Raw genomic sequence first — 23,941 nt, 5'->3', positions numbered from 1 at the left:
CAAAAAAATTGTGTAGGCATATTTTGACTTGGAATAAAGAACAAAATTTTAAAACTTGAAATAGGTATTTTCTTTTAGTAGTCATACCAGATTAAGCATTAGTAAACTATTTCAGGAGATAAGTAGAATTTCTTCCTGTGGGTAATTATCTGTGGCTTTAGGCTTATTTGTAGCTCTGTCAGCCTAACAAAAGGTGATTAAAAGGGGCAAGTCCAAACCACAATTCCACATCTCATTCCTGATCATTTATGACAAATAGAGCTATTAGTTCTATATTGAGCTAAGCAGAGGAAACAGACCTAGTAAACAAAGCAATATTTATAGTTGCTAAAGTATATTGGTTCTTACTATGTCCAGGTAGTCTTGGAAGCTGGTTACAGGAGAAAATTTTTACAGATCTTTAGTTGTAATAACAGACTTGGTCTTGCAACAACCTTATAGGGTAGGTACTCTTTTAAACTGCATGGCGCAGATGAAAAAGCAGAATCCTAGGGACCTATGAAGTGGCAGAGTCAGAATTCAAACCCAGGCAGTATAGCTCCAGAACCCCATGCTTAATCCCTCTCACCAGCCTCTTGCCGATATAACTCTTTGACAGTTTTCATGTTCAAATCATCTGCTTTCTTATGTTCTCAATAAATGTATTTGAAAAATTCTATTAAGTTGGTTGTTTTGTTTATTGTCTTCTAAGTAAATAAGTAGTCTATTGGCTGGGAGTGGTGCTTCACACAGTATAACCCTAGCACTTTGGGAGGCCAAGGCAGGAGTATTGCTTGAGCCCAAGAGTTTGAGACCAGCTTGGGCAACATAGTGAGATGCCATCTCTATCAAAAATTAAAAAATAAAAAATTAGCTGAGCATGGTGGCACATGACTGTAGTCTTAGCTACCCAGGAGGCTGAGATAGGAGAGTCACTTGAGCTTGGGAAGTTGAGGCTTCAGTGAGCTATGATTGTGTCACTCTACTCCACCCTGGGCAATGAAGCAAGATGCTCTCTCTTAAAAAAGTAGTGTATTATGTGTGCTATATTAATAATTTTATTACTACTAATTTTCTTATCAGAGTAAGTTAATAATTCTTGAGCATTTGGACTAAATGTAAATAGAATGTTTTCCATATTTGAGTCTTTCTTCAATTCTAACACTGGAGTAGGCAGCTTGCTATTTTGGAAGCAAAATGATGTATTAAAGCATATTTTAAAGTTGAAACTTGGTTATCTTGTGAAGTCTTCCTTCAAGAGCTTTGAAGGACAATGTTTTTAGGGAAGAGGAGGAAAGGAAGTACCAAATTTTGGCAGTATGCACCATATGTCTTAAACTTTAGTGAATCTTAAAAATTAGGTGAGAAGGAATTATTTTATTGTATCATTTTGCTCTTTCTTCTTCATTCAAGACCAAAATTTCTTGAAATAGATGTGTTCGAATTTGTTCGGTCTCATTGCAGACATCTCCAGAAGTGGCATTTCTACCACCAGGCTTTCTACATCCATTGCTTGAATGCCATTATTTTATCCCCTTGGCCACACTCAATGCTATTTTTTTTTTTTTTTTTTTTTTTTTTTTTTTTTTTTGAGGCGGAGTCTCGCTCTGTCGCCCAGGCTGGAGTGCAGTGGCCAGATCTCGGCTCACTGCAAGCTCCGCCTCCCGGATTTACGCCATTCTCCTGCCTCAGCCTCCTGAGTAGCTGGGACTACAGGCGCCCGCCACCTCGCCCGGCTAGTTTTTTGTATTTTTTAGTAGAGACGGGGTTTCACTGTGTTAGCCAGGATGGTCTCGATCTCCTGACCTCGTGATCCGCCCGTCTCGGCCTCCCAAAGTGCTGGGATTACAGGCTTGAGCCACCGCGCCCGGCCACTCAATGCTATTTTATGCTTATTTCCTTTCTCACTTAAAACTTTCAAATACCCAATTTTAAACATCTGTTGAATCAAGTGAAATGTAGTTACTCTTCCACTCTCTTTTTCTTAGATATCATATTTCCTCTTTACAAAAATCCTTGGAATACCTTGGTGATCAATATTTGAATATCCTTCTATTTATCTACTCTGCCTCAGGCTGAAGTTTCCTTAGCTCAAGGTAATTCCCCATAGCCACTGGAGTCCTCAGTCAGAGGGAGAGAACTACCAGTGCCCTGACCCTACCTTACATTTGTCTCTCAAAGAGCTATAGCCAATCCCTTGCCTCCTGAAGAGTTGTATTTATCCTCTTATCTCCCTAAATAGTTACAATTATGATTTTCTGAGTTCTTCAGTTTGATAAGATTGGGTTAGTTTTTATGTTCCCCCATTGAATTTTATCTCTGTTGTTTACAACTTACGTTAACTCCCAGAAATACTCCATCCCTGTCTTATTTACTGTCTTTTCCAGTCAATCTAAATTTGAGCAAATGAGATCCAGCCCTGAGACAATATAGATCAGGAAGCTTTGTGGTTAGCTGATAACTAAACCAGTTTTGCAGTTGCATTTGATGCTTTCCAGAGCACATCTCCTTTTTCTTTCTTTCCTATTTGAAATAATAGAAAATAGGAACCATGCATGCTGCCCTACTTACCATGTTGCTAGCGCAGTCAAGTTGTTACTATCCTGTTTACCACCTTCTCTGCTGTACCTCTGAGGTTCAAGTAGCATAAAAAATAATTTTTGAATCACTTGGATAATAGAGTACTCTTCTCATGGGCACTGCATAGAAGCAGGCATGTTTTTAAGGACATTTAAAGACTAAATTGTTGGCCAAATTATTCAAGAATAAAAATTGCAGTTAGGGATTTTACTTTGGTGAGTTTCATGAGCATAGAAAAAAAAATGACAGTAATCATATAGCTAGTATTTTTCAGAGGCAAACCATGTTAGAACCAACATAGAGGAAGGCATTTTTCATACATTATATTATTTAATCTTCACATTGGTGATACTGGAAAGGCATTGATTTTCCATAATCCAGATGAGAAAATAGATGGCCAGAGAAATCAAGATATTTGCCCAGCAGATCTAATGTCATGTATGTGGTTCCCTCAAGTCACATTCTCTCTCTTCTTCTTTTTTTTTTTTTTTTTTTTTGAGTCAAGTTTTGCTCTTGTTGTCAGACTGGAGTGCAATGGCACAATCTCGGCTCACTGCAACCTCCACCTCCCAGGTTCAAGCGATTCCCCTACCTCAGTGCCTCAGTTACTTGGGTAGCTGGGATTACAGGCATGCACCACGAAGCCCAGCTACTTTTTGTATATTTAGTAGAGACGGGGTTTCACCATGTTGGTCAGGCTGGTCTCCAACTCCTGACCTCAAGTGATCCACCCATCTCAGTCTCCCAAAGTGCTGGGATTACAGGCGTGAGCCACCATGCCTGGCCCACATTCTCATAATTACATCACATGTACTCACCTTGATATGAAGGAGGAGTAAAGAATGCCATATGTAGTATAGAGATATATACTTAAGGGTTAAATTGGTGTTCTAAGTATGATAATGCATAAAAGATAGAGAATACAGAATGAGCATGAGTCAAGAAAAGTTTCTGAGTGTTAGAAAAATGTGTAATGTCTCTGGTTCTTCACTTCAGTAGTCCAACATTTCTCAGATTGGTTCTTGCTTATGAGTTCTCTGAAACGGAAACAACATCGTTAACAACAACCTCTTGCACTTCTCTGTGTTGTTTCACATACTCAAATGGAAACTTAACATTGTCCAGTGTGACGGAAGTTTGGGTTCTACTTTTGTTATGGCAAAAGCTGGTTAGGAAATGGAAGTCTGTGTGTGTTCTGGCAATTTCACCAGTTAAATGATAGTGCACCTGATACTGAGATACAAAAAGTGTATTTATTTATTTGGTTTTTAGCATATGATATTGAGGCAGGAGAACAGGGTCTGGAGACAGGGAATTGAAGGCCAATTGGAACTAATTTCCTAAAGCTAGATCAAAAAGGAAAACACCTGGGTCTGGAGGCAGGCACTCTAAGGCCAACTTGTGATCACTTCCTAAAACTGGAGGGAAAGGAAAATCCCTCTCTCTCTAAGCCCCAGTAACAAAGTATCCACAACTACTCCCTGTACCACCCCCTTTCCCAGGGCATCTCGAATGTAAAAAGAAAGTGCCTCTGATTGCCCACGGGCCAAGTGCAGGCCATTCCTTCATCTGCATAGGGCACCAAATCCACTCTGGCCTCTAAATGGCCGCAGGCCAAATCCTTCATCCACATAGTGGATAGCCATTCCAGACCTCAAAATGGGGCACTTAAACTCCAGAAAACTTTGTCACTGGGGTCTTGAGCTGCTTGCTGGGGCCTGCTCCCACCCTGTGGAGCGTTCTCTAGCTTCAGTGAATCCTTACTTTCACCCTTTTGTTCCCTTGTTACTTTGCATACTTTGTTCAGTTCTTTGTTCAACATGCCAAGAACCTGGACATCTCATACTCTAGGCCTGCCTTCTGGTAACATTATATCTAATATCTTATAGCAGACACTGTACAAAGACTGTATAAGGATGAACACACTAGACAAGTTCCCGGCTCTTTTCTACCTTAGGATCCAGCAGGGGCACCCCATGCAACTGCACTGACACCATCTAATAAGGGCTGGGTGGATAAGTCCAGAGCTTCGTGGCTGTTAACCAACCCTGCAGTATCCATGTTTGCTAAAATCTGAAAGATTTGCAGGCAGAAGACTGCCACAAAACGTGAAGGAGAGAGTGTCTCTGCTGTAGGGTGACACAGGGGATTCCCTTAGCACATTTCCTAACTGAGAAGTGTCCTTGTGCATTCATTCAGCCCTGCCCCACTCCACTGTCTAGTGAAGCAATTCGGAATCATCTCAGCATTTGCTCAGTTCTCTCTCTTGAGGTCCCAACACTAACACCAGAATATCCCAGAGTTAGACCTTGTGTCTTCCTTAACACGGTCTGCAGGGTTTTGAACAAGTGGTAAAGGCAGTAACTGATAATGTAGAGGAAAGGTGTTTCTTTTTTCTTTCTTTCTTTCTTTTTTTTTTTTAAATCACAGCTGTTTATTTAATTACCCTGATCACTACCTGCAGACACTATGACTTTTTCTATTTGTTGATGATGCTGTGTTTGACAATTCCCAAGACTTCATTAGGACTCTTTCTATTTATCGTTTTTTTCTACTTTCACTTTTAATTTTCCAGAAATTTTGAGTTACTGTTGCTATCGTTTTGTTTTCCAATGGTAGTATAGATATCAAATAATAACAATAGTTCTGTGATTTCAATTGCATTTTGACGGGCAAGAGACTGAGAAATTGCCCACTCTCTTGAACAGGAAGCTTTTGATTTTAAAATATTGCTGCAATAGAAAGGGTTTAAGAAAAGCATTGTTTAAAATTATCATATGTCCTAGCCACCAAAATACATTTTAAAATAATAAAACATATGCTATACAATATTAATATATGTGCTTATATTTTATATGTATGTATATGATATCTTATGATGTTAATATCTATGCTCTATGTTAATATGATATTCATAAAGGATATCCATACTTTTTATATTTACTACAACTTACTAACAATTTCAAAAACTATTAACTTCCAGAGTGAATCCATCTTGAGGCATCTCACAAACAATACCATAATAGAAACCAGCCTTGATAATTTTAAAACTCAAATATCATCATTATCTCATCATCCTCCATTATCCACATATTTTTCCGGGCCCTAACCTAATAATGAAATCCTATTTTTTCCAATGTGGTTGAATATGCAATTTTAAAATTATTATATTTTAAATAACTAGATCAAAATGATTCTAAAATTACCAAACTGATATGACGATGTTTTTGTGTTATGGAATAGCTCACCTGAGTTTTAAAGTGTAATGAAACACAATTATATTTGAATAACCAAATTATTTTATTGAGCACAGTCACTGCAGGGAGTTGAAATAATATGGAACAAACAATGATTTTTTTTCAATATATTTAAATTTTTTCCTAATATATTTTTATGCAAGATGCAAGGCATATTGGTCTGTTCCCATGCTGCTAATAAAGACATACCTGAGATTGGGTAATTTATAAAGGAAAGAGGTTTTCTTTTTTTTCTCTCTCTCTTCTGTGAGATGGAGTCTTGCTCTGTCACCAGGCTAGAGTGCAGTGGTGTGATCTTGGCTCACTGCAACCTTTGACTCCCGGGTTCAAGCGATTCTCCTGCCTCAGCCTCCCGAGTAGCTGGGATTGCAGGCATGCATCACCATGCCCAGCTAATTTTGTATTTTTTAGTAGAGATCACCATGTTGGCCAGGATGGTCTCGAACTCCTGACCTCAAGGTCTGCCCATCTCAGCCTCCCAAAGTGCTGAGATTACAGGCGTGAGCCATGGCGCCAGGCCAGGAAAGAGGTTTAATTGACTTACAGTTCAGTGTGGCTGGGAGACCTCACAAAGTGTTCAATGATGGTGGAATAGGAAGTAAACACTTCTTTCATCACATGGTGGCAGGAAGGAGAAGAATGAGCAAAAGGGGGGAAAGCCCCTTATGAAACCATTACATTTCAGGAGAACTCAGTCACTATCATGAGAACAGCATGGAGGTAACCGCCTCCGTGATTCAATTACCTCTCACCAGGTCCCTTCCAGAATGTGGGAATTATGGAAACTACAATTCAAGATGAGATTTTGGCCAGAACACAGCCAAACCATTTCACAAGATTACAAATGTATTTTTTAAAGACAGAAAGATATTGACTGACTTGGGAACAAAAATTTTGCTGATTTTGATGGTACAGGCATGTCCTTTAACAATATAAATTTTAAAACTTTTTTCTACCAATTATCTTAAAAGATTTATCTAGGATGATTTTCCTTATTAGTACTCACAAACTCCTTTACTGTTAGAAGCTTGCGTATTATGTCTGTGTTCCAGAATACATACATTATCATAGAGTTAGCACATCAAAATATTTTTCTAAATGGCATTTATTTGTTCAAATGGCAGCAATTTAGTTGAATTTTTTAATGTTAAAAATCAAGCAATATAAGTGCAACGTAAGTGTTAAAAACACTTTAAGCATAGATGTTGTCCTCTAATGTTTAACATTTGCTTGGTGACACAAGTCTAATTCCTTGAATAAAAAGAAAATAAGAAAGATATAATTAATTGCTAATTTTTTAAGTTCATAAGTGATGAAAATATACAAAAAATAATTCTCAATAAAGGCTGGATTTGTTAGGTATGGGTTCACACACACACACGCACACACAAAAACACAGGAAGAATATAATCGACTTAGAAGCATGCACAGGATTCAGATCACAGCAAAGGAAAGAAAGCTACCCATGTGATGTAGAAGGGATTAGAAAACTGGGCTTTCTGAGCTGGCTGTGTTTTAATTAGCTATGAGAAAATGATATCATCACTACCTTTCTGGGCTCTGATTTTCTCATCTGCAAAGTAAAAAGTTTGCATCTGATAATCACTAAATTCTTGATTCCCTAAAAAAGGTTCAAGTATGAGGAATAATGTTCATGAAAGCACAATGGTAAGAGAGATAACTTTTATGATCAGGCCATGAGAGAAGTGACCCCATTAGAGAGGGCATATTCAATATTAACTGGAGATAAAGCTTGATTGGTAGCATGATATCAGATTATATAGGGTCTTAAAATCAGGCTGATGAGTATAGATTTGATGTGAAAGTAAATGTGCAACCACCGGACCTTTGGAGACAGAAGAGCTGCAGAATAAATGCAATACTTAAAGAAGAGTAAATCAGATAGTGAAATGGATGGATTTCCCCCCATTGATGGATTGATTGGAAAAGGGAGACCCTGGGGTTGGAGCAGCCACTCAGGAGGTATAACTAAGCTGCAGGATGAAGTATATCCAGCACTTTATGATGGTCAAGAACCTTGTAACCTCTTCCTGGTTGTACTTCTGATGTCATAGAGGACAAACATCTGCTCCAATAATCACTTTCCTCACTTGTATGATGAGGGAGTGTTGGACTGTCAATACAATTCTAAAATTTTGTAATTCTCTGGAGACAAATTATTCTTTACATTGCAAAACAAGATTATTTGGTTTTCACCAAAGGAGGAACCAAATAATAATTTCTTTTTTATTTAATATTTAGAAATATGAATTTCATTGTGGATGGTGAAGCTTTTTTAGAGAAAGCATGTATGGGTATGTGTGTGCATGAGTCCCATATCATTTTTCTTATTTATAGTAGTATCCTATCAGGTACTCTAAATCAATTAGCAACTGCAACTTTGTCATGTGAAGTTTCTTATTTCACTCTATTTTTGTTGAAATCATCCTTTCAGTATCACATTGGGAATGACTAAACTGCGGTTGATGAAATCCTTTCACAACACAGTTATACTGACTTCTTCCAAGATTCATTCCTGTAGGTTTTATCAGCAGGAAAACAGCTCCCAGTATGAGTGACCTCCAGGATAAACAGGAAGCCAGCTGTGATTAGAAATATCTTTTAGTGGATTTGTACCACCCAGAGGCGATCATGAAACTTTAAATCTTTGACAAAATACAAGTCAAATAGAAGGAGGAAGGGCAAACAGACTTCTATGGGAAAGAAATTTTGGTGCAAAATTTGATCCAAATACAGTAAGATTCCTCTTTCCTCCTCCCTTCTTAGCGTAAGACAAATGACTAATGCTAGACAATGAAATAAGGAACATTAACTTGCTTTATAATTGCTGTGGATTTCAATGGGATATAGGTTTATCTAAAAGTTAAACTAGACCTGGCCTTACATGTACAGGAATGATTAAGTAACTAAAAGCTTTATCCATTTAGTTTAAGGATTTGATTCCCTTTCCCTTTTATCTTCATCCTCCTGCCTCCAATCCTCACTCCCCTTAAAGTGCATATCATCCAGGGAATAGTAACATATTTTAAAACATTTAGCTTAAAGTAAGTAATTAACCAAGTGATAACATAATTATCTGTTGGGCTTTGATCCAGGCACTGTCCCTAGTGCTTTGGAGAATATGATGCTCGGGTAGGTTAGAGTCTAGTGATGGGAATGAGTGTAAAACACACGTAATTACAATAAAAGAAAGAGGCATAAGTGCCAAAATCTGAGGACAGTTCAGTACTGAGCATGCCTGGCAAAAGAGAACAAAACTAGAAGAAAGCTGTCAGAAACCATTTCTATAAAATCTCCTTTAAAATAGATAAAATACTTCAAATGGAGGCAAAGCTCCAGCTCTCAAAAAGAAGGGACAAAAAGAATTTGCCCCCCCAAACTGATCCAGACTAATTGATTTGTGCCCTATTTCCAACTCACATATTCAATCCAAAAGGCTTGTCCCCTGAGTCTGTCACAACTACCCCATTTAGATTCTAATCTTTCACCTAAGCCATATTTCCAGTTATCATCTATGGATAGTTCCATTTGGATGTCTAATATTAACTAGACAAGTAGAACTCTGTGTGGGACATGATGGCTCTTAAGTTATTTACTTTCTCAATCAGCTGATCTCTGTCATTACAACCACCAGATCCAGGGCTACAAAAACTGGAACCATATTTAATTTAATTTAATTCTTTCTTTCCTCGGCGAGGCAGTGGTATCAATGTGTCTCTGATTTTCTACTTGATAGCTCCAGGACTTCGGCCATCTCATTTAATATCTCTATACTTTTTTTTTATATCTAATGTGAGATATGTTTTTCATGTCATTTTTTCATAATTCCTTTCTCTCCGTTTTTCTTTATTGTGACCTCTCATTCAAGAAATCCCCCCCGCACCCTTTTCTTTCTCCTTTTGTGAAACCTCACTTCAGAATTACTGCGAAAGCCTTCATGGTTTTCTCCCTGCTCTCAATGGCCCTTTCCTCCACTGTGACTCTCACCATTGCCAAACCAATCCTACTACAATAAGGCTGCCTGCTTGTTACTTTCCTCCTGACAAAAATCTCCTGAGTTCTAGTTCCGCTCACATGTGCTCCTGGCTGTTATTTTGTGCTAATCTCATTGCAATGGGACTGACTTCATGAGCCGGCAATTGCTGCAGCTGCCCAGGGTCCCAAGCCCAGAAGTGCATTGCACTTGTTTTAATGTATTACTCTTGCTGTCTTGAAATTCTTAATTATTTTTGAACAAGTAGCCTCACATTTTCATTTTTGCATGGGGATCTACAAATTATGCAGCTATTCCTGCATTACAACCTTAATGCTTATTCAAATTGTATTTAGTTAAGAGTTTTCCAGGAGTCATCATTATAGTTGGATTCCAAGTACCCTTCAAGCCTCCAGTTTCAATGCCAACAACTTAACTAAAAAGATTTTAAACATCATTATCAATTATTACACATTAATCATTTTCTACGGAATAATTTTCTATTATCTTACTTGAAGCTTCCATCAGTATTATTGAGTATGACTATGAAATGTTTGACAAGGCTTACATTGAAAAACACAATCACAGAATAGTCTTAGAGAACCTGATACTACAGATCTAGTTGGGTTGACACTGGGGATGTTGTCTCTTATCTCAACCCCAAGAAGAGAAATTGCCTTCAGCTCTCAGTGCTTAGGGGAGATTTGTGTCAAATTAATATGTTGTTATTGATAACAAAAGTGATATAATTGATCATGTTTTCATTGTAGCTTGGGTTGTTTAGATGTTCAGAGTCAAATTGTAAATCAAACTCTGTCTCCTCACTCTATCCTGGTTCTGATGCTCTAATTTTTATTTGTCATTTATATATATATATATATAAATGACAAATAAAAAATATATATCTCCATATTTTAGTTTTATTATATGTATTTATTTTACCAATCTCAAATCTTACACAACTGTCATATATAAGTGCTCAATAAATATTTGATGAATGAGTTAAGCACAGCACGAGCAGTATTCCATGATAAAATGCATTCCTAAAAATATGTGTCAAATACCAAAAAACAAACGATAGGTTATCTTCTCTGAAAACTGTAAAATGGTATTTGCTAATTATATTTTGACTTTTAGGCACAATCTTTGACCTCACATTATCGGCATTTATAAAAGCTGTTTGTTCATTTTCGTTTCAATTGACATAACCAGTTTAAGGCATCAGATTGAGACTGAGAAACCACCACTCCTACTTATTGCAATCCTTTTGCTTTGCATAAATTGTAGTAAATTTATGATACCTAGATTTTAATCCTTTAGAATTGTTTCTATACTTTCATTAAAAAGATGCAAATAAAAGAAACAACAATCACATGATTTTGTGCTATGCCACCCTCCAAAAATTCAGCTATTGAAGGCTAAGCAGGTTCTAGATGATTAACTACTATGCAAATGATGAATTTGGACTATGAAAGGCTATTTAAGAGTGAGAATGCATAATCTTTGGAAGTGAGGTTACCTGAAAGTTGAGTAGTTCTGTACAAATAATAAAGTTAAGGAAGAACATCACATCCTTTTCCCTACCAAGCCCTCTTTGCCTTCCCTCTAAAAACTGTTCCTGCCATTTTCTCAACCCCAAGGTTCATTTAGATCTCAATTATTATCCATTCAATTTATCTTGGCTTGGTTGTGTTTCTCCAACCAAGATATATATATATATATATATATATCCTACCACTTGGTACAGTGTTAGGTATATGAGTGACTGACTTTTTAATTTACTTTTTTTTTCCCATAAGGAGAATAAATATGGACATGTGGTTCATTAAAGAGATGGCCAAAAGGGATTCAGATCAATATATGTAATGCTATCTGTGTGCCCTTACTGGGAGTGGTTAATAAGATGGTCTGAATATAGTGCTAGTGCTTTTTAAATATAGTGAGGCATTCGTATCTTTGTAGTACTGCTACTTGAATGCAATGGGGAGCTGGCCCAGTTCCTACATGTTCTAATACCTGCTTAAAATTCTTACTCTGATAATCAAGAAGCTGGAATATGAGATTCATCAAAAATTCTGTATTCATTTTCTGAATATAGAAAAATTATCACACAATTTTAGTACAAGGGAGTATATCAAAGGCAACTGATCAAACTGGAATGCTGTACTCAGAATAGCTCTGAAAATATTAGAAATGCTTATATTTGTAGCATTTTATACAAAGGGTCTGTTACATAAATATGTTGCTACTTATAGATAGCAGATGGAATCTAGAAATGTTCCTGAATAATTAACCAACAAGTTTCATTTATAGCAGGAAGCAAACGAAGAAGGTATTAACATTCAGGATACACCAAACAGAAAGTATAGGGATCTTTAATTCATGGGTGAATGAAGGCGGAAGCAACATGGTGAACACGGCATTTTTCCTTTTAAAGTGATTTCCTTATCATATATTATTAAGTTAATACATAGTAAAGAGATTTTGTTCAAATCTCTGGGTCCCATCAGCCTCTACTGCATCTTCTAGTAAAACGCGCGCACACACACACACACACACACCACACGGAAACTTGTGTACATGTTGTGTAAAGAGTTGGTATAGAAAAGGTCATCTAAGATAAAACATCCTCCCCATTCATTATGATAGCTTCATTACATCTGTTTTATTGGTGGAAAGATTTTCTGTTTGGGAAAAAAAAAAAGCTTAATACTTTTCTGATGAAGCTTGTATAAAAAACACTGCCACATTTATATTTAATGCAACTAAAAGAGGATTTCATGCCTGTTCTCCCAGTGAAAGCTTCTCTTCTGCCAGATTTGTACCAGAGATAATAATAGGCTTGATTTGTATTGTATTTAAAAAATTCATCAAAGCATTTTCACATCTCTTCTCTCATCTGAGCTTTTCTACTGCCCTGTAAGACTAGTTAAGTGTATGTCCTAATCCATCTTTAACAAAAGGGGAAATTGAGGCCCAGAGAGGTTATGTGACATGTCAGAAGACGTGCTCTAAGTAGCAGTCCTAGAGGTCATGCACTATGACTACCTTTCTCTGCTTCTAGAATATAAAGACCACTCTAGAGCATACCTTCAGTTATGTATTCATACAGATAGGTGCAAAACAAAAATCATCCAAATTTTAAAGTATGCATGCTGGAACTTTATACCTAGAGATTCCAATTTAGATCACATGTTATTCCTTGACATATCTATTTTTAATGTGATATGTGTGCAACTTTGAATCTGGTTAACAAGCACTGTTGGACCTTTATTCATTCAATCATCCAATATTCTCTGTGAATTTTGCCTTCTGTAATTTACTTATCTTCCTAACAGGTTGTTACGCTTTATCAAATTTGTTAGTCATTTCTTTATGGCATATTTTTGTTGAAGTCGTCAAATGCATTGCTCTTTTTCTTATGTCTCACATAGAAATATATTCCTTCAGTTCAAATTTAAGAAACAATCTACAATCGAACAACAAAAAGAACCAACCCCCTTCAAAGAAAACTACTACATTCTTCACAACAAAATAAAATCAATATGTAGGAGACAATATACAAATGAATATAAAACATAGGATATGTTGATCATAACACATAAATAATAAATACAAATAAAAGAAACATGATGTTTCAATTCTACGATTTGCAAAAGTAGAACAATTTGATAAGCAGCATCGTTGAAAATGAGGATAAATAGTCACATTTATATAACGCTGGAGAAAGTATTGTTGACACAATGTCTTTGGCATTGAGATTGGCAATATTTCTCAAAAGTAAAATGTATGTTCTTTTTGGTCTAGAAATACTGTTTCTCAGGTATAGATAAATCTGTGCAATGTTTAAGAATATATGTATCACAGTATTTTCTATAATAAGAATAAAAGGAGGCCATCTAAATGCCTGTTCATAGATAAGTAGCTAAATTAATTATGGTACATGTATAAAAAGAATTGTGATGTCTCTATAAAAAAGAATAAGCAATATTTATATATACTTATATAGAATAGTTTCCAAGGTATAGTAGGGCTATTACATTTTAATTATAGATATATATTTTGTTTCCCATTGAGTTTAGAACGATATATAAAGGAAGAAGGAACATGTATATGCTTGTATGTACACAGACAGTAGTGTAAAGTTAAAGAAGCTATTAACTGATGCATTTGAAAAGGAAAACTAGAAGTTTGAGGTGGGAAGAAAACTAAATTGGTACTGGATACATCTGTACCATTTAAATATTTTGCTAATGTTTGTATTTGTTAATTTTCAAAAAGGACTAGACGATTGAAAATCAAAAACTTTAGTACTGAAAATAATAATCAGAAAATAGCATAAACTTTAAATTGTAAAATAGCTCTTTTCCAGTTTAGCTTGCATTTTTATTATTTTAATCATACACAACCGATATAACAGATCTAATTATGTTTTCCTAAAGATCAAACATATTTCTAAGATGATCCTATCATTTCTTTTCCAAAGAAATGTAATTATGAGTTTGAGAAACATCAGTTATCATTTTCAGTCCATACTTCTCTAGTCAAGTCCTGTCAATTATGGAGTTTTGATTCAGACATAGGGTTTCAAAATCGGAATATGTCAGAACTATGAGGGATCTCAGATATTTTATTACTCAATCGTGGTTCAGGAATGAAACGTGGATCCAATAGAATGTTTTCTTCTCCCAAATTAGTACATTTCACTCACATAGTGAAATTTAGGATTGAGTTAAAATAAAATTTAATGCCAAGTAATTTGATACAGTGAGAGTCAGGTAACATGAGTTTTTTGAACCAACTCTATATCATGTTGTTGTCGGTCTTTGGACAAGTCTCTTGTCCTCTCTGTGATCCAGTTCTTGCAACTTAGAAATGACTGCTGAAACTGATGCAAACACTGTTTGCATTTATTCCATATTTACCGAAAATGATTGGTGAAATTCACTTATTAACTCAGGAATGTATTAACTTTATCAGTCTCTGGACTTGCAACCACCCTAGTTTTCCAACGTTCCTGGATCTACGTAAATGCTCCCATCTTTCAAGCTAGCTTAAATCAAAATAACATTTATTTAAACAATTACTCTGAGTAGGGCATTTTGTGAGTTCTTATAAACATTTTGCTAGGTAATGAAGTCCCATTTTCTCAAATTCTTCAAACACAGTTAAAACCCACCAAAAATTGTATTTCTTTGATTACTTATAGCACAAATTGTCCAAGTCACAATATGCTCTTTTGTTCTTTCATTGCTTATTCCACAGACAGAAGTTAAGTTTTATATTTTCCATTGCTTCTAAGTATCCATTGCCATTTTAACAATAGTTTCAGAATAAAAGTGAATAAAAACAGATATTTTAGACTTAAAGGAACTTTCCAAATTGTAATCTAGACCAAATATTGAATTTTCAGTCACTGAGAAGTTGTAGTTGAAAGAAGATGAAAGAGTCAGCAGAATGCAGAAAATGATCCATCCCTCAGCAATCTAGATCCTTCTGTTTATGTACCTTCATGAGACAAATCTAACACCCAAATAAATAACTGGATCTGGAATTATCAATGCTAATAACTTTTTCCATTCACAAGGAAGACCAAGGTCTAACTCTAATTCATTTTCATATTTTTGAGTAGAAAAATTTGTTCCCCCAGATTCCTTGGCAGACTTATGGCAAATCCCCTATACAAACCTACTTTCATTTGCAAAGTGAAGCCAACTTCCTTAGATTATACACTTTTTTCTTCAATGTTTCTAGAAAAGAAAATTGGTTCCAAAAATATCTGAAATATGTAATTTAAAGAATATCTAGCCTGGGTTCAAATAAATTTAATGATTAGAGTATAAACATTTAGATTCATTTTTTTAAAGTGAGGTCATTACAAATAAAATATATATATATATATCATCTTTATACAATCCCTAAGAGTCCATGAGTAAAAATTGCTGTTTAATATGTTTTTCTAATATCTCATAAATGAAATCTCCTATGATTAAATATCAATATTCTTAATAGTTTAAAACATTCAAATTTCATAATGATTACATTTAAACCTCCTATTAATTAGCTATATTGACAGCCCATAACTAAATTTTTTTTTTTTTTTTCCTGCAGGCAGAATTCACAGCCATGCGGGAGCAGTACATGCGAGGTGGGGAAGGCTTCATTATCTGCTACTCCGTCACTGACCGTCAATCATTTCAGGAGGCTGCCAAGTTTAAAGAGCTCATTTTTCAGGTCCGCCATACCTATGAAATTCCCCTGGTGTTGGTGGGTAACAAAATTGACCTGGAACAGTTCCGCCAGGTGAGTGCCAATTTTATCTGGTAGCTTCTGTCTTTTGCTCTGAGAATACATAGTACAAAATATGGCTGCTTTCCAAGGTTCACATTGAGAATTATGAGAAAGAAATTATGCACATGATTTTTCTAATAAGTCATGGTGGTCCCATGGTAAATTGTGTTGGCCTTCATAATATATTTGATCACATATGCTATTTTGTAGAGTGTCCTTGCTAGTGCCCCATCCCCTAGGATCTGGGATTATATACTGAATATAGTAGAAGTGATTCTTGTTGACTTCTGAAGTGTGGCCTTAAGAGTTCTGCAGTTTCTGCCATTGTCACTTGAACTGCTCACCCTTGAGTACAAGTAAAGAAGCCCAAGCTAACCATGAGAAGATAGTCATGTGGACAAAGTGAGATTCAGGCTCACAGCTGTCCCTGCCAAGACACTACACATGTGGGCAAAGACACGTTGCATGTTTCAGCACTAGCCGCCATATAACTGTAACCTCATAAGATAGCAAGCCAATCCACATGGAACAGGAAATCTCCCAGGTAAGCCTTGTCTGGATTTGTGAACTAGAGAATCAGTGGCAAATAAAATGAAATTGTTTACGCTACCATGTTTTGGGGGTAATTTTTCAAGCAGCAATAGATGATCAAAACAGAATCTTTCCCTCCTTCCAGAATTAGAACAAGCCACTACTTCTCAGGTTGCATCAGAAATTACTCTTATATACCATCCATTTCCTTCAGGCTGCATCTGCTATATCAATGTGATCAATAGACAGTCTCAAAACTTCTCCAAACAAACAAAATTGATAAGGAAGAAACTATGTCTAGCTTAGATTGAGATTCATTACCATAACTTACATAGTTCATTCATTATATTTTATTCTCATCTGGTCAGACACTACTTCTTGGGCAATAACAGATGACCGAACTATGATGGCTTCCTCCCTGAGATCTCAAGATAGTAATGATGAATCAGTTGCCCTGGTTCGAGAATCAGGCAAATCATATCACAATTCCACTCCCATGACTCACGTTGTACAAAGTAATATTACTGAGAAGTGGCATGCAAATCAAATTTTTATAAATCTAATTCTGTAAATTGAGTTGCTTTGTTATAAATTGAGATGCTTCATCTTTCTTTTCATTGACCTTAAGTTTGAACTGGCTTTTAATAGTTCATGTTATTCCAGTTAATGATTTATTGTTAGCCTATTTAAAGTAGTCAACTAGTAAAACCTTTTACTAATGTAGGAATCTTCACTAAAACAAATAGTTGTCTCCTATCTCAAGGATATTATAAATACAGATTTTCATGCCTAGGACGTTTTAAGTTTTCTTAAATTGAAAAGATCTCATACAGAGTCCATGTTTACAAGTTGATGTTTAACAGGGAACGTATTTCTATGATTTAGTGCAATGCATTTTTGTGGTGACATTGTTGTACATTCTACTTGAGAATCTAAGCATCTTAAAATGGCAGCTAATTATTGTTTTAGGAACTATACTATTTGTTCATCTCTTCTGCAACTGTTCTTACTTTGCTGTTTCTCTTTCTCCAAAGACATGTTCAGCATAATATGGTTGCATTTCTATGGGTTAGAATTCAAGTTTATCTCATCAGTTAAATATGAATCTATTCTTAGATACTTGGCACAAAGGAAGAAAGTCGGAGGCTTAGTAGCTGAACCTTTCCTATACTCCTCTGAAGAGTGCTAGTGCTTTACTTTTCTTAGGGCCTCTAGGAACTAGCGTGACAAAGCACCCTAAATGTACCATCAAGTGAACATATGCCCATTTCGTTGCACTTCTAAGAATTCCTGGAGAACAAAAACCTCTGATTGGTTTCAGTTAGAAAAACTAGTGAATTTGAAAACATTCAAGTAACATTTTTTCAGGCGAAAAATCAACTAAACTTTCTCTACAATGATTACTCTTCATGACTCCAAAGCTGGCTGACATTTACTTTTCCCTCCCTCTCCAGGCCCTGTCTTACCAGGCTCAAAGGTGATCCTTAGGATCTCACAAAGGCATGTTTATCAGAACCCCCATCCCAGCCTGGATAATTAGCTGCTCCTTTCAGATTAGCAGTGAAGTGAATCACAAGCATTACAAATGTCCCTGAAATAAAAACCCAGGAAAAGATATTAAGATGTGTAACTGCAGATTTGATAGTCTTTTCCTTGTAGATAAAAGCAAGTACTGTAAACAAGATAGTCAAAGAAAGTGCAAAAACCATGAAAACACAAATTGCAATCTTTGTAAAAATGTTCGTGTACCACTGTCTCCAATAATGAAATGTTGATGTAAAAATTTGGCTTCTGGCTGTGGTTGTGATAGCAATAATTATTCTTAAAACTGCAGAGTGGTTTTTTCTTAGCAAAATGATTTCAATTCATACTTTATTTTAATCTTGTAACTGCCCTGTGTATTTGTAAGCCAATCATTTGAAGAATGAGGACATCTGACAAATGAATATATTGATAGCAATTGACTTTACTAAACTATTGCAGCTAGTGACAAAATTAAGACTAAAACACTATCACATTGTATTCTTTTTGTTCATCAGTATTTGAAAGGTTACGTCTCTGTTTCTTCATTTAAAAAAAAAAAGCAAACTCAAAGAAAAATAAAGATGCTGACACCTAGATGGTTTGCAGCTCAAAAGAATTCTGTAAGGATTCCTAGAGTGATAAAGTTGAACTCTGAAAGGTGAAATTACGCTGGTGCTATTGTTTAGTGGTGAGAGGCAAAGGAGTAGGATTCTCACTAAGCAACTCTTATTCCTTATCACCCTACACTGAAAGAGTTTTGGAAGGAAAGAATTCTGATAGTTGAAGCTGCTTCTTTTCATATTTGGTAAGAATAGGTGCCTGTATTCTTAATGCATTTTGGGAAATCCCAGGGCCCTTTCTAAAAAAGATAAAAAATAAAGAGACAACAAGTTTTAGTATATTATGTGTTTATTATTATTCACCTCCTTGAGCTTTAATGTGGAAGGACTCAAATGATAGTATTTAATCTGTGATCAATATTCATTTTGATGGTGATATTACTGAGGATACATTTAGTGTTTTCAAGGCTCTGTGCTGGGCACGTTAACACATAAGATTTTATTTAATCCTCACCACAAGACCATGAAGTAGTCTCCTTTATACCTATTTACATATGAGTCAACTGAATCTCTAACACATTCAATAACTTGTTCAAGGTCACACAGGTAATTAGAGTTGAGAGACAAACCCAGTGTGTTCTGGCTTGAAATCTCACCATGTCTTATGGTTGGCCTACAAACCATCGTCATTTTATCATGAATTTATTTTTTATGTCAGCTTCAAGATACTATGCTTCTCAGAGCAATAGCATCTTATGGACAAGGAGGAGCAGGAAGAATCAGGATAATAATTCTTGGGGTTGGAGTGGGCAGTTCCAGGCCATGGACAAGCCAGTAATAGCCCAAAGTTGGTTTCCTTACCCTTTTGGTGTGAGGAAAAATAAAAGTAAGGAAATGGGTTTCAAAATTACTGGAAAGTTCTGTTTTATAACAGCCAAAAAATTCTGTCCAAAGTTTATCCAGGCTATTCTAAAGCCTGTCTTAATTCCTGAACAACACGAGGGCCTTGAGCTCCCGTGGTCTTTGTCCCTATTCATGCAGGCTTCTGTCTTCCCACTGGAGAGTAGAAGGAGATAATCCCCGATTTCTCTTTTTCCAAAGCCCTGACCGGCTGTGCAAAGCAGAAGTAGGCTATGAATGAAGTAAATTTCAGGGATTTGCGAGCTAGATTAGAAAGTTTTACGTCAATTGCAGACCACAAACTTTTTTTTTTTTTTTTTTTTTGAGATGGATTCTCGCTCTGTCACCCAGGCTGGAGTGCAGTGGCACAATCTCTGCTCATGCCAATTTCCACCTCTCAGGTTCAGGTTCACCTCCTGCCTTAGTCTCCCGAGTAGCTGGGATTACAGGTGCCCACCACCATGCCCAGATAATTTTTGTATTTTTAGTAGAGATGGGGTTTCACTATGTTGGCCAGGCTGGTCTCTAGTAATGGCCTCAGGTGATTCGCCTGCCTCAGCCGCCCGAAGTGCTGGGATTACAGGCATGAGCCACAGCGCCCGGCCAAACTGTTTTATCCTGAACGTAAACAAACCTTTTGGTCCCAACAGCCTAATTGCAGCTTAATTCTCAGCTTTAGGCCTTGAAACTGTGCTTCCCACAGTCTACATAACTCTTGAAGTACTGAGTTGAAATCATGAAAGGCCTTTATTTATTCTTTAGTGAGATATCTAATTAAAATAGTTTCTTTACTTAGGGGGTATTTGGAATTGTGAGAATTAGGAATTACTGGATTTAAAAAAGCCTAATATCTATTGAGAGTTATATCAAGCATCTTCTTATATTTGGAGAGTGGTGATGGTTTCGGAATATAGTAAAGCAATGAGTAATCCAGGCCCTGTCCTCAAGAACTTTCTCTTCTCCTCAGGATCTGTGCATATGATGTAGGGAGAAAGCCTCCTTAAACAACACAGGTAAATGTTGAACAATATGGCACAATCCATAAGTGCAATGCTTTTGGAAAACCAGGAAAGACCCATGTGGGTAGCACATTTGAAGAACAAAGATAATGAATGAATATCTTGACCAAGTAAGAAAGATAAGGTGAATGGTGACAGTTATTTTAGGAAGGACTGAAAAGAATCAGTCTAGGCTGGAAGGAAGAAGCCTTGGGTCTTATGAGTGTACACAAGCAGTAGAGTGATCAGTGGGAAACCTGGAAGATCAGTCTGCCTAGTACACACATATCAAGCATCCTAAGCATAATTTCATAGTGTCTCCCTTGAAGACACATTTAATCAAAGGCAAAGCATAAATATGTAGCAGAGCATATTGGATATAGTATAATGCGGTAATTAATTGCAAATACCACTCAAATTTAAAAAATAAAAGAGTAGTGCTTCATTATCTTTCATTGTCAGTGCACTGGAAAATTTATATAAACATATTTTCTAAATGATGAGGGCTTAGTTTTTGAAGAGAAAAAAAGCTTCAGTAATTTACTCATTATTTTGGGATAGATACTCAAATTCAATTAACTATTCATTAGCCCTATTTATCTTTTCCATAGCATTTTGTAATATGTTATTAAATTTAATAAAATAAATGTGAATGTATTAACTCCAATTGAGACAGAAAACAAAACAAAACAAAGCTTAGAGTTTCACATGATTTATCCAAACTGGTTGGTTGTAGAACTGGAATTTGACTTACCTTAGCTTACACATAAATGTTTTCACTACTGTCATTTTTTAAATTTAATTAATTTTCCTAATGGGTAACAAGCACTCTTTTAGAATCTGGGAGTACACAGATGACCTTGACAGCTAAAATCTCTATAGGTAATAACGTGAAGTTACAGTGGAGGAGACAGATAATGAACAATTTGAGTATGGGTATGTGTATTCTAACTGCACAATGCAAAAATGATACTAGGAATAAAATTATACATACTCAAATATGCATGCATACATACACACGTTTGCACAGTTCTGAGCAGTGAAAAGAGCAAAGGAGAAAAATGAAGCAAGGGAAGGAGTTGGCATGTGGAGTGTAAGAATCGGAGCTGTATTTTCTCTAGGGTGGTCAAGATGGTCTCTCTGAAAAGATGGCATTGAGCACAACTCTAGAGTGTGGGGAGGACTTGGATGAAGAACATTCCAGACAGAACAAACAGCACTTGCAAAATCTTCATGGCTGGATTTAGCTTAGCATGTTTGAGAGCCATAATAGCTGGTGAGGAGACAGCGTCAGGTTATACAGAGCTTGAAAGTTCTTCGGTAAGAATTCGGATTTTATTTAGGTGTGAACAGTTGTTTAAAACATTTGAGCAGAATTGTGGTATGAATACATTTCTATTAAGTCAGTCTTGACGTTGCGTGGAGCAACCATGAAGCAGTGAGATGCATTTGGAGGCTCTTTCAGTCATCAGAATGAGAAATGATGGTAGCTTGAGTGAAAGGGATAGTGCTAACTGTTCACGAATTCCATACTCATACTGCACACTGACAGGATGGCAAGTGACAAGATTATAGTGAGGTTTAGAGACCTTTCATGTAGCAACAAAATCTTCTACATTCCTCAGTGGCACCTGAGGTCATCACTGCTTTATCACACAATCCAGTGGGTGTCCATGATGGAGTCCTCATGACATTGTTAAGAAATGTACGCAGCATACAGAAACTAACAGATTATGTAATTGAAAGAATCAGATAGTCCTGGGTTTGAATTGTTACTCAGATGATTTCTGTGTCCTTGGACAAATCAGTAACAGACACAAGATACATACGTAAGTTCTTCAGAGAAGTACTTCCTGCCCAGCACAGGGGTGGGAAGATATAATTCATAGTAATTACTGATGTCACACCCTTTCTGGGGAAACTCATTTCAAGTTAAGTGTGGGCATATATTTCCAGCCATTTCAGCCCAATGTGAGATACTGACAGGCAAATCTTGCTAGAGAGCCCCCACTAGTTTGGTAAAGACTCTGTTGGGCTTGCATTAACGTTCAACTTCTCTCTCTGCTCAACCCTGCCTCCTTCTCCTTCCTTTCACAAATGTTGATTCCTAATAAACATCTTGTGCTTCAGACTCTGTCTCAGTGTCTACTTCTGTAAAATAGGATGATAATATCTCTGTCATAGTTTTTTTTGGTGGGACAGATGAGATAATGTCAATAGGTTATCTAGCACGGTGTATGTCACAGAGCAGCGCCTCAATAAATACTGGGTGCTACTATCGCTGTCGCTCCTCTGGATTATTGCAATAGTCTTTGGGTTAGTATTCTTCTAATAAGCTCTCTTACAAATTAGAAAGTAGCTAATCAAGTGCATATGAATTGTGTGAAAAGTAAGAGTAACTAATCTGGGTGAAGGCTCAGGGAGCTTTCTGATATAGGCGTCAGCGCATGGATTTTGCAAAATTAATTTTGAAATTGTTTCCCAACTTTTCAGCTGTAAAATAGAGTAGCAATTCTTTAATAACTGAAATCTGCCTAGGAGAGCCTTGAAGAAATTACTGCTTTTTTGCGTAGTTTATGAGCTAAGTAAAGGCAAGTAATCTGGAGCTAGAGAACAGACACAAAAGATTACTGGCCATTCCAGAAAACCTAAACTAATTTTTAAATGTGTGGAAAAACTCATCTTGGACGAAAACTGTGGTTCTTAAAACGTCCTGAAACCAAAAGAGATAGTACCACCTGTGATCTTCATTAGAAATACAAATTATCAGGCCCTATCCAAGTTCTGATAAATCAGAAACTCTGTGGGTAGGGCACAGCAATCTATTTTAACAAATTGTCTGGGTGATTCTAGAGTATAGTATGCTAAAGTTAGAGAGCCAGTGGGCTAGAATATAAAATGAAGTACATGAAGGATAATTTTATTTGGGGACACTATAAGAGCATAGAACCTACAAGTGTTTTAAAGGCCTTAAATGAAATATTTGAGACCTGAAAGAAAAAATATATATACACATACAGTGTAATATATACATAATAATACATGTGTATATATATATTACATATGCACATATATACAAATATATGTATATATACACATGCATGTATACAAATGTTTAAAATATAAAATAATTTTAAACATAAAAATTAACTAATGCTTATATTAAAAACAACAATGTTGAAAGTGTTACAGATTCAATGTAGTTTTCCAGGCAAATTTGTCATTTAGAAAAATCTAAATTTCACTGTTTATATTGCACATCTACACCTCAATAGACTTCTACTTGATAGTTTCATGTTCCATTGGAACAGAGCTTGTGTTTCCTCA

The 23,941-nt window shown here is 36.2% G+C and overlaps 1 protein-coding gene across 1 annotated transcript in view; it reads left to right on the top strand.

Annotated features, from left to right (window-relative positions):
• The window catches only part of RIT2 (Ras like without CAAX 2), a 377,863-nt gene that overhangs the window by 175,469 nt on the left and 178,453 nt on the right, over window positions 1–23,941 (top strand). Inside the window, exon 4 of the mRNA XM_025365360.1 lies at window positions 15,922–16,113. Within this exon, the coding sequence (XP_025221145.1) occupies window positions 15,922–16,113 (192 nt within the window). The remainder of the gene's footprint in view (window positions 1–15,921; window positions 16,114–23,941) is intronic.

Source organism: Theropithecus gelada, chromosome 18 (genome assembly GCF_003255815.1).
Source record: "Theropithecus gelada isolate Dixy chromosome 18, Tgel_1.0, whole genome shotgun sequence".
Taxonomy (NCBI): Eukaryota; Metazoa; Chordata; class Mammalia; order Primates; family Cercopithecidae; genus Theropithecus; species Theropithecus gelada.
This window is presented reverse-complemented; position numbering and strand designations above follow the sequence as displayed.